The sequence below is a fragment of the Triturus cristatus genome, chromosome 10, assembly GCF_964204655.1.
Source record: "Triturus cristatus chromosome 10, aTriCri1.1, whole genome shotgun sequence".
NCBI lineage: Eukaryota > Metazoa > Chordata > Amphibia > Caudata > Salamandridae > Triturus > Triturus cristatus.
Genome location: NC_140593.1, coordinates 1,053,330,050 through 1,053,342,142, shown reverse-complemented (window position 1 = coordinate 1,053,342,142; position 12,093 = coordinate 1,053,330,050). Strand labels below are relative to the sequence as shown.

Genomic DNA, 12,093 nt, shown 5'->3' with positions numbered 1-12,093 from the left:
CAAACATGCAAATATTCTTAAGCCTAAGCCTAGGGAACATTGAGTTTTTATGCAGTATTAGATTTTGAACACTCACCATTTCAATTTCCTGTATTAAAATATGCCAGTCATCAGTGGAACCTATGCCAGAAAAATTAGGATACTCTCTACTTTCAGCAACTGCTGTGTTAGGATCAGTAAACTGGTTGGCCATACTAGCCAAGTATACAGTTCAAACATGGAAACATTTTAGAAGAGGAAAGGAAGGGAGGTTTAAACAAAATAATCGGGAGAATGTACTATTTCCCCCAATTGACTTCTGTTAAAGCAGAGGCAATTCAAGGCGGGTGACAGCCAAAATAGAGCAATTTTTAGCTTCACAAATCGTGAGTCTCCGGCCTGAATCGGGTCTATTGGCATGTATGGCATTTCAACAGGTATTTGCAAAGCCAATCGGTCTGGCTTCTTGGGTGCCAAACTTTTGGCTTTGCGCTGCGTGTTTTGCCATGATTTCTTTTGTAAAACAACTTTCTCGGAGCTTACTGATATATTTTTTTTTTTTATGGAAAACCCGACTATTTTTGTTCTCCAAAACCCACATTGCAATATTAGTCCACTCACACTAAAGGGAACTATTGTATGTGCGAATATGCTCCTTTTGAAGGAAACGAACCCCGTCGTTCACAGGGGGTCAGCCAAAGGCTTCATGCAGTAGTGGGAGCACGAAAAATTTAAATGACACGACAAGAGACCAACAGATAAGAAGGACAATATTATACATATAAATTTACTTAAATATCTGCAAATGATAGAGCTAAAAAAAACAAAAGGGTTTGAGGTAATCAATTTTCTAAATTTTGAACAAAACCTACCACGTACAATGTGTTTTTTAGAGAACAAAACCTTTTAAAAACTATTTATGCATAACATACATTGCCTTTATTGTTCCTAGCGCTAAACCAATAGTAGCAACATCGTGAGACTTAATTTCAAGATGGCCGACATCCTAGCTTTACTCTGCGCTCGGAGTTCCGTAAAATTTTGGTTTACTTGACGAGGGTTGGTTGGTTCGCTAGATACTGCGACTGCGCACGCGCACAGGTGACGAAGTTTCGGTGAACTGGGAAGTGCGCCTGTGCAAAGCCGATGCTCAAGTGTCTGAGTGGCCGAGCGTAAACAACCGGGTTCTGGGGAAATGTGGCGACCTGAAGAGGTCCGCTGAGCCCCAGCAGGAGGAGGAGGGGGCGGCGAGATCAGCTGCAGCCATGAACCTGGCCAGTCAGAGTGGCGATGCCGGCAACGGACAGCTGCTTTTCGCAAACTTCAACCAGGACAACACGTAAGGGCCAAATGCATGGGAGGGACTGTGTTAGACCATGCTGGGGGACATGGCAGGGCCATACTGTGGTGAATGCGGGCGGTGAGTAGACCATGAAATCGTGTCGGATGGTTCACTTGGGCAGCATAGAAGGAAGAAATCCGACATTATGGTGTGTGTATGGGTGTGCTCGTAAGAGATGATATGGGGCTATAGCTGCCAAGTGGTCGCATGACATATGTGACCACTTCTGCTAACCAACTTCAGTGTAGTTTTTCTTTTTACCAATAAGTACAGTTGTAATAATAGCAGCAGACAAAGCATTAGCTCTGGAACTTGTTGAAACTGTCTCATATGACGAGTCACTTGAAAACTACGGCAGGGTGCTTGACTGGCTGACTGCTGTATATGAGGGATGTGAAAAGTAATGAGTGCATAGAGGATAGAAGCCACTGGCGAGACAGAGGGTGGGTACAAAGGCATGACGATTAGATGAGCACCCGGGGACGGCATAGGGGCAGTGGCCATTGGATGACCAGGGATACAGAACCCATTGGGTGGCGGGTTGGGCGCCATACTTTGGGTAGCATTGAGTAACTACGAACATTTCATTGAACGTTTAGCATAATTGAATCTTGTGCTAACTGTACCATGTAGCATTGTCAGACGAGAAGTTCACATAAAATGACAGGGAATGGAGGAACTTTTAGAAAAGTATAAATGAGCACATTGTAACTTTGTGCTTATGTGAAATAGATTTCACCCACTCATACCTTGTATGGGCCTTATGAAAATTAATGACACGTGATGCTTTGTTTTCTCAATCCTGCGCACAGCTATTTGTTTAGATTAAGGACTCGTAAATGAGCCTTTGTTTGATGTTCTTCGAGTTTTGGTGTCACGTTTACTAGAAGGCTAGCACATTGCATATGCAGGTAAACCGTAAATGAAGTGGAAAATGGGCCGGGTGCGTAGAAGGTATCAACAGATGGAGATGCCATCGGGATTTATAAAGGAGAGACAGTGTTTATCATAACAGACGGCAAACGACATGGGTGCTAGAAAAAGGATTGGGGATGGGCAAGGGTATTTATTAAGTGCAAATGTTGAGGGCAAATGGGTGGCGCGTTTAGGAGTGTGTGTTTAGCGTCTAGTGAAAGGACAGATTGAAAAGGTTCAGAGAGAATGTAAATTGAGTGAAAATTTCCCGGTTTTAAGGTTTTGCTTACTATGAATTATTTTTGTTTATGAGCAGTAAATAATTTCCAGTTTTGAGTATTGACACATTTTGACCAAAGGGGGCACCAGGATTAATTTAGTTCAGCAGTCCAACTGATAAGAATAGTAGGTCTTTGTCTAATAATGGGACTATTAGGCACCTCGTATTAGATCACAGGATCCGAATCCGAAGCATTATTCAACGGAAGGAGCAAACAAGTTCCTGAGAAATAGGCTGAGATGAAAGGTGGACTCTACAGAAGAGGACATTCCTTCAGGATGTGTGTAAACATTGCTTCCAAACACAGGCTCTGTCAGATTGAGGTGAGAGAGGAAGTCTGGGCACACAGTGAGGCAAGTAGTGAGGTGAGTCATTGGTTAAGGCATGCTTGGATGCCTGAGATGTGATGGGATCTAGTTCATGAAGTTGCTTGAGAGGTTATTGGTTAGAGTAACTGATTAAGAAACATTCTCAGTTCTGGGTTGCCTAGTACAAAATATCAAAGTTAAAGGACCCCGTACAGATACAGCTGCACAGTATGCTTCCCTAGGGAGTCAGAGGCTTATTTAGGATACAAGTCACCATTATTTTGATGAGGCCCTCGATTCCTATCGAGAATAGGATTTTTTTTTTAAATTAATGTAGTACAATGTTTCAGAAAGTGAGATGTTTGCTAATAAATTCTGTTTAATAGTAGTAGTAGTAGTAGTAAAGCTTTATTTCGATATAGAAACATATCATAAAAGCAAAACATGACAGCATAAAAACAATGGTCGAAACAAAGCAATTTACAATTCATATTACCATTAAAAACATTTCATATTTACACGGGATAATCTTAAAATTTATGAAAAATGAAAAAGGGACACTTTACTGTATCGTCAGTTGTTTAGCAGATCTTATGCGCCAAGCCCAGCCTAGGAATTTAGCCAAACAAATGGCAAAAAAGGGTCTTGTATCTGAGAGCAGTATTCTTATAGCTTCCAGATGTGAGCGAGTTCCCAGGCTCCTACAAAGAGGCTTCAACCACCTCCGTCTAGGGGCCATATAGACTCGACACTCAAATAGAAAGTGTGCGACTGATTCGATTTTTAACTCGCAGAATGGGCAATAGGGTACAGTTTGCAGTGGTGGTTTCCAGGTAGAGGTAAACTGACATAAAGGTAAGACCCCAACCCTGAATTTAAAATATAATGCCCTATCATGTGGACTGTGAATCAAGTCCAAATATGGTTCTCTGGAGGGGATATCTTTAACCATCAAGAAGTTGGCAACAGATCTTGGGTGATTTGATTTACCAAGTCTCTCGTTATCCACCCAAGACCAGTAAGCCTTCTTCAGTTCTTGTTTAGGAGGTGCTGTTTTATTTTCCCACGCAGCTCCCAGACCGAGCTTGTATAATGCCCTCTTGACCTCTCTGAGCCAGGCGATCTTATGCCAGCCAGGTAAGGACAGTACATCTTTTAGGGCGTCTGCATAGCTGTGGAGTTCGGGGACGTTCCAAATTCTAGACCATAGTAGTAAGGGGCGTAATTTAGCTTGCTCGCAGATTGGACGGGTACCTGCGTCCAGCAAGAGGGGGATTGTGGGGGTGCTCTGGGGTAGCCTCATCAGATCTTTGTGAAATTTATTTTCTAGGTGGGCCAAAGTATCCACTCTCTGGGTACCCCAAAGTTCTGCGCCATACAGTGCTGCACTCACAACCCTACCCCTATAGATATCAAGAAGTGCCCCAATAGGTTTTATGAAGGAAGCACGCTGCTCTTTAAGTAACGCACCAACAACCCTCTTATGGGTTAGAAACACTTTTTGGTGATGGGCCTTCCAGCTCATACTATCACAAAGACGTATGCCTAGATAGTCAAATTCTTTGACCCGTTCTAATGTGACAGAGTCTAGAGTGGGGGGTTTAACAGATTTCTTAGGGGGGTTGAGGACAAGAAATTTGGTCTTGCCAATATTTATGGCCAGTCCCTTGGTGTCACAGAAGGCCTTGAAGCTGGAAAGTAGTGACTGTATGCCTACAGGTGATTTCGAAATCAGGAGGGTGTCGTCCGCAAACAGGAGCGTCGGGATTTTCCTTCCAGCCAGGGATGGTGCATCTGCAGGATGTTGAAGAAGGTGCTCCACCACTCCATTGACGTAAAGCGAAAACAGAGTGGGAGCAAGCACACACCCCTGGCGGACGCCCCTGTCTACTGGAATACACGGGGTTTTTTCTCCCTGGGCACCCCATCTGATTTGGGCAAAGTTGTTTTCATGGAATTTTATCAGCAAGGCCAACAAATAGGGAGGTAGACCTAACTCGTCAAGGACCTTCCACAATAATGCTCTTGGAACCAGGTCGAAGGCTGTTTTTAAGTCTATGAAGACTAAGTATAAGCTGCCCCCTCCTAGCACCACTACCTTCCAATAGAGCATTAAAAGGCGGAATGTCTGCTCGACGGTGCCTGTCCCTGATCTAAAACCCGCTTGGAAATCAGACAATATCTGATTTTCATCCACCCACTCCAGAATCCTGCCCAATACCACTTTCCCCGCTACCTTTTGCGTCGAATCCAGCAAACTGATGGGGCGGTAATTGGCTGGGTCTTCCCTGCTACCCTTCTTGAAAATGGGGACTACTTCAGCGCCCCTCCAAGAGTCAGGGAAAGACCCCCCCCAACATAACCTCATTAAGAAGAGCAGCAATTAATCTGCTCCAAAATGGGGGATTATTTTTTATCAAGTCGCCCGGGATCCCATCAGGTCCTGCCGCTTTGTTAGAAACAATACACCTGATTGCCTTCTCTACTTCCAAGGTGGTAAATAGGACTTCATTTGGTGGGAGATCTGTGGAACTGAGCCTTGGGAGCGGGTCTGGTTGCGGAGGCCCTGTCTGAGCCGAATACAATTTCGAAAAGTGGGCAAACCAGGCAACACCAGGGATATTACAAGTCAGTTGTTGATCAATGGGCTTGTCTCTTGATCTTAGCAAGTCCCAGAACCCCTTAGCATCTTTCCTTGTGCTCGCCTCCGTTAGGTCACGCCAAAAGTTGAAATCATATGTCCGCTTGGCCTCAGTCACAGTTTTCCTATAAAGTTTCCTTGCAGACCTGATGGTAGCTTGGTCTTTTCCTTTTACTGCAGCAACAAGATCACCCTTAGCAAGTCGACACTTGGCTGTGAACCACTTTTCACTTGTTCTCAGGGCCCCCTTTGAAGCAGTTCTGGAGCTGGGTTTGGGAATGATGAACAGCCCACTTAGTGCCGTTACAGTCTCCGTAAATAACGATAAAAACATCTTGCTATCGCTATTCGTGCTATCAAGCCTAGATTCAGCCTCTAGTAAGATGGTTTCAGCTTGTGACATCCTAGCCTCATCCGCTGAGACTCTTGCCCATTTAAGACGTCTGCCACAGTTTGAGGGAAGAATCTCATGTGAAGCTTTCCATAACTGATTAGTAGCTTCTTGAGACCCAGTTTGCCAGGGAACAAAAATGGTTAAAGCGAGAGGGTTGTGGTCGCTGTCACAGGTCTCTATAACCTCCATGTCATGATGATATGGCCAGAGGTTATAGTTGAGCATAACAAAGTCAATTCTGGATGAGTGGCCCGTCCTATTGTATGTATGGGCACCCATGGGATCTGATTTAGAACGCCCATTCGTTGCTCTCAAGTTATGCTCCATGCAAAGAGCATTTATATCGATCGCCTTTTGTGTCCATTTAGGGATCGGTTCGAGGTTCAAAATAGGGATGCCCCTCCTGTTATCCTCCTCGTTGGTATCCAGAATATCTTCTTTGGCTAAAGGCTCAAAACAGCAATTAAAATCGCCTGCCAGCAGGACGAGAGAGTCGGCGTCACAGGCAAACAGGTAGTTACTTAAGCCTAAAGAGTTTAGAGATCCTCCGTTCCTATTGCCCCTTAAGTAGAGATTAAATAGTTCTAGTTTCCTTCCCCCTTTGTAGTGCACTGTTAGCCATTGAAGGTCAGGTGTTTCGGTGGTCCTTTGAGAAACACTGAGGTCTAGTGCTATGTTGATCCAGATGAGAAGACCACCGGATGGGCGTCCTTTAGAACCTTGGTGACATACAGCCGGAACATAGAAGGTCGAAAACCCCACTCTATGTCTAGGTTCCTGGCACCATGTTTCCTGTAGCAAGCAAATGTCATAGGGTGCCAGGAAGGTGTTCCATTCCGGGTTATCAAAGTTACGTGCAAGGCCAGCCACATTCCAGCTTAAGACCCTCAGTGAAGAATCGCCTGGGGAGGCAACTCTATCAGGCAGGTCGATCTCCATTGGATTAGATTGTACTGGAGGGGGGGGGATCGAACAGGGGCTGTCTGGCCTCATTTCCACTCTTTTGCAATCTAAAATGGCCATTTTGATCGGTTCCATGGCCCGGGGCAAGAGAGTCAGAAGCCCGGCTTGGCTAGTTGGAGGGCCGTTGGTTGGATTTCCAATTATGTCTATAACATGTGGAGACAATGCTTTTTCTAGTTGTGGGCATGCTGGGAACATAGAAAGTCAATCGACCTCCTCCAGGCCTCCAAATCTATTGTAGGTTGAAAGGCCATTCCAGTGTAAGAGAGTATTCTTTTGCCTCATGGGATGGGTGTTCCATGGGTGGTGCTGCACCAAGGACCAGTTATCCGCTTGGGTATGCAATTGGCGTGGGGGGTAAAAATAGGATAGCGGCCTTGGTATGACTAAAGAATCTTCACTAGTTGGCCAGGAACAGATATGGTGCGCCGTATGTGGGTCTTCAAAAGTTACAACTACACAGTCCCCTTGCTTAGATTTCTTGGTTGGGCCCACCCAGGGTATTCTACGGACCATCATTACTCGGCTTCTTTTGCCATTGGGAATCGGTCTGTTGCCGTTAAGCCAGTGCATAGTTTTATTTTTCAATGACCAGTGGTTTTCGTGTTGGTCGGTGCCAATCACAGGGACGCCTGTCAACACGACCACATAGTCATTGGCCTCTGGTGGAAGGTCTATATAGCCTCCTCTAAAATTTTCTTTTGGACGAGGACCCTGGGTTTCGGCAGGCTGGGGTCTGGCGGATGCTACCAGGTTTGGATTTACTTTTCCAGGCTTAGAGTTCCGTGTGGGAATCTGCGGTTTGGTAGCCTGAGGTTTAGCGGTTATGGAAACTTGATCCACAGCCACAGTCCTCGACTTAGGAACAGACCTTACAGCAACAGGTACTGGTGGGGGGTGCTGCTCAGCTTGCAAAACAGGGGCTGGCGAAAGTGGGTCAGATAAGGACACGCCCTGGTTTTCGAGACTTCTTAGGCCGAGAGTGGCCAGAGCAATAATGCTCTTCTCCATCTCGAGTAGATTGTTTTCTATCCTAGACAATCTTAAGTCGAGTGGTGAGAGAAGTTTTTTTAATGTTTCCCAGACTTGATCGATAAATTCCTTATCATTCCTTCCCTGGTCTTGTACCTGCGCCCCCTCGTCTACTGGGGTGGTGTTGGCTGGACCCTCTCCCATACTTTGGCATACTGACTGTGTGCTCAAGGAACCCTCAGGTAAAGCATTACATGCCTGAGTGTTGGTCATTGTAAGCTGGTGGGAGACTGCGACCTTTGCCTTTTTACGAGAGTAGGCCGAGCGTAATTGGCGTTTTCTTTTGGGTTGTGCACCACTAACACGGGAAGTAGTTGGGAATGCTTGGGAAAGGGGATTAAGGGTGGGGGTCTGGGCGTGAGAAGGTGCAGCGAAACTTAGCTCTTCTGTAATGCGTGATTGTTCTAAGGGCGGAGTGAGGGTGGAAGTAATCGGGGGCTGGTGTAAATCAACCTGGGCGGTAATACTATTTGGGCGGGCAGGGCGTGCTGGAGTGACAGCAGAGGCTATATGTCCTAGGGATGATTTTTTCGAGAGGGCAATTACCTCGGACAGCCTACGTGCAGCTACCAATTCTAGGGATACCCGGGTTTGAAGTTTAGATATTTCTTCATCGATGGCTATATTTGTGCGGGTGATGAAGTCGTCCATAGGGCCACAGATTTGTGAACCACCTTTGGAGGCTTTGCTACGTGTCATCCTAGTACTCATGGTGCTTACGATGAGATCAGGGTCGTCATTCGACTTACTAACTAGGGAGCTTCAGTTTAAGCTAACCTGTCTCAGCACGATGATACAATAACAAGCAGGTTAGGAGCAATAAGGGGGGTGGGCCTGGGCCGTCCTCTGCCGTCCTCGAACGGCCTCAAACGGCCCGCTCTTAGCCTGGTCTTCGCCCCGGCCGTTGCCCCGCGTGCGCGTTGTCCACACAAGCTATGAAGGAAAAACAAGAGGAAGGGGCGGGAAGAGGACCAGCTGCGGCCGATCCACGCCGCTAGGAATGCTGGTCCTCGCAGTCCCGCCTCTACCCCTGTTGACCAGATGACAGCTTGCAAGGGGCGCGTTGGTGCTCAAAGCACGTGAAGGGAGGCAAAAAGGATGCTCCCCAGAGAGAGTCTAAGCCTACGAGCGGCACCCGCGAAGCGGGGGCCGCGAGGCGTGGCGGAGTGGCCAGACAGCAACAACACAGGAGCAGCGCTTCTTTGCAGGAAGGGTCCCAAGGCTCACTCAATCCACACAGATTTTAAAGAGGAGGAGGAGGAGGGGGCGGGAAGAGGACCAGCTGCGGCCGATCCACGCCGCTAGGAATGCTGGTCCTCGCAGTCCCGCCTCTACCCCTGTTGACCAGATGACAGCTTGCAAGGGGCGCGTTGGTGCTCAAAGCACATGAAGGGAGGCAAAAAGGATGTTCCCCAGAGAGAGTCTAAGCCTACGAGCGGCACCCGCAAAGCGGGGGCCGCGAGGCGTAGTGGCCAGACAGCAACAACACAGGAGCAGCGCTTCTTTGCAGGAATAAAGAGGTGAAGTACAAAATAACTTTGTCACAATTCTTATCTTTTTTTTTTTTTATCCTCGTTCAACCCTAGTAAACAGACCATCTGTTCGTACCCTTACTCAACGACCTGAGATGACATAGGCTCTTTGATGGAATCTCTCAGTGCATTCAGCCTGTAAGGGTACAATGTCAGATCGGAATATTACTTCCCCTCAGACAGGGAATAGGTTTCACTCCAGCTTGGTCTATGTGAACCAGATGGATGCTTTTGATAACCTGGGGAAACCCAACATCGTCCAAGGAGTGTCCAAAAGGCATAATCCTCGGACAGGCCCTTCGATCCAATATATAAGTAAAATAACAAAGCATAGATAATATACTAATTAATTCTTAAGTTATTTCCATTGAAGCAGCAGGTCCCAATACGCAGTCTTTTTTCTACTGCAAGCTCTAGACAAGTCCATCTTAGATGTTTCATATAGTGAGGTCAACCAATCTGAATGTTTAGGAGGGGCTGGGTCCTCCCAATATTTACATATGTCTCCTGGCCAGCAAGATCGAAGAGGAGGGATCTGGCTGGACCTACAATGTGGTTGTTAAGTTCAAAGATTATCAAGGTCAGGTCCATTTGGATTGGTACTCTCAAGATGCTCTCCACCGTTGTCCGTATTTCTTCCCAAAATAACCCAATGGGGGGACAGTCTGAGGCTTCAACCAACCCACACTTCTTACTGTTAACTTGAGACTCTTTAAAACATTTAGATAGCCTAAGGGGGATAGATATACTCTATGCACTGTGAATAGATGGTTCCTCTTCAACCAGGCAGGTTTAACGAAACTAAAAAGACTTTCAAACGAATCCTGCCATAAGAGATCACACTGTGTGTTTGGGATCTGTTCACTCCATAGATCATTTGCAAGCTTAAATTCACCATCCACCGCCACTGTTATGGCAATACCAGTGTGACACCTCCTTCTTCCCTACTGGCCTCTCGGCTAACTGTTGCTCAAGACTGTTTCCCCCACCTATAGATTTTTTCTGTCTTAGCTGGGATTGGATCCAGCTTTGTAACTGGATATACTTAAATCTTGAGAGGCCACAGCCCACCTGCTTTTTTAGGTCTCGCCTGACCCAGCGCATGCGCTGGTCTGGCGAGACTTATTGAGAGGGCTCCAAAAAGTGCTACCAGGCCAGCCTAGAGCTACAGTGCATGTGCGCGGGCGCGCGCAACGCGCTTTACCGCGGTTACTTTCACGGCCGCTTTGATGTTTGATGGTGATCGCGATCACTTTCACTTTCGCGGCCACACGGCCGCTTTGCATAGCCAATAGGTCTCGCTTTTGGGACCTTATAAGTATTTAGTTATGCAACTTTTGCATGGCTAAACACTTATAAGGTCCCAAAGGCGAGACCTATTGGCTATGCCAATGCTTGTTAGATCTTCCCATGAGATGAGTGTTTCTTCACTAACCATATCTCCCCATACTTTTAGCCCAGCTTCTTTAAGTGGTGTCGCCAGCCTGTCCTGAAGGCATTCCGGCGAGCCCGGTGAATTCCCAAGTGGCGCTAGGTTCAAGAAGTAATTGAGACCTACCATATTTTTTAACCTTGCTCATATTCTGGCGAATGCCTGAAGGACCTTAAGTTTGACTTTCTTTAAAAAACGTTTGGTCTCCAAATTTGAACATGAAGCCCTCTTCCGGTAGACGCGCCCCTCTTTACATGGCCAGAAACATGTCTCCCCAGTACTAGCATGCATTTTTAATAGCATCCGGGAGTGTGAAAGCTGGAACGCCCAAGCATAATACTGTAGGTCAGGTAGCGCGAGACCTCCTTTCTCTCTCCTACGCCTTAGTTTTTTTCCACGCTATTCTAGTGGATCTGTATACCCAAATAAAGGAGTTTATTTCCTGCTGGAATTTATCTATGGTGCATTTGTTGAAGTGTAGGGGGATTGTATTAAAAAGAAAAGTGATCTTGGGTAGTATAGTCATTTTTACCAGATTCACCCTCCCCAGGATGGATAAGGGGAGGTGGGTCCATGACTTCATCTGTGTATGGCATTCCCTGAGGACTCGTGCTAAGTTAGTTTCTGCAATTTTGTCTATATCTTGGACAATTCTGACCCCCACGTAACACATGCTGGAGCTGACCTGGTGCAAATTGTTTATGATGTTCCAGGTCATGATCTCGGTCTTCCCCGCATTTACCTCATATCCCGAGACCTGCCCAAATTCCTCTGCTAGTCTAATGACTGCCGGTAAGGATGTATCCAAATCTGCAGAAAGTATCAGGATATCATCCGCATACAAGGACACCATTCTCCCCCATACCCCGCGTTTAAAAGGCTTTATGTTAGGATCTTCTCTGGGTTAATACTGGAATTAAGCCCTCCCCCCAAAGAGCTGTATAATTCAGCTGGTTGTCCGTCTGGTCCAGCAGCTTTACCCTTTTTACATCCCACCATGGCCTTCCTCACTTCCTCCTTAGTAATAACTTGTTCCAGATCTGTCTGTTGCTTGGAAGTAATAGATGTTAATTTGGTTTCCTCCAACCATATCTGAGCTTTAGCTCTATCTTTGGTAGAGGTCTCTTTATATATGTCCTGGAAATATTCCAGGAAGGCCTCACCAATACCTTCACCTGAAGATATAGGGGCTGCGTCATTTCCCCCAATAATTTCTTTTATGTGGTTTTGGAGCTGATCTGCTTTGATTTTTCCATGCAGGTAACTTTCCTGCTT

General features: G+C 46.3%; 1 protein-coding gene across 1 annotated transcript in view; it reads left to right on the top strand.

The window, feature by feature from the left end:
• The first annotated feature begins 1,073 nt into the window (after positions 1–1,073).
• WIPI2 (WD repeat domain, phosphoinositide interacting 2) overlaps positions 1,074–12,093 on the top strand; it is a 226,701-nt gene continuing 215,681 nt past the window's right edge. Inside the window, exon 1 of the mRNA XM_085629180.1 lies at positions 1,074–1,318. Coding sequence (XP_085485306.1) covers positions 1,245–1,318 — 74 coding nt within the window. The 5' untranslated portion in view covers positions 1,074–1,244. The remainder of the gene's footprint in view (positions 1,319–12,093) is intronic.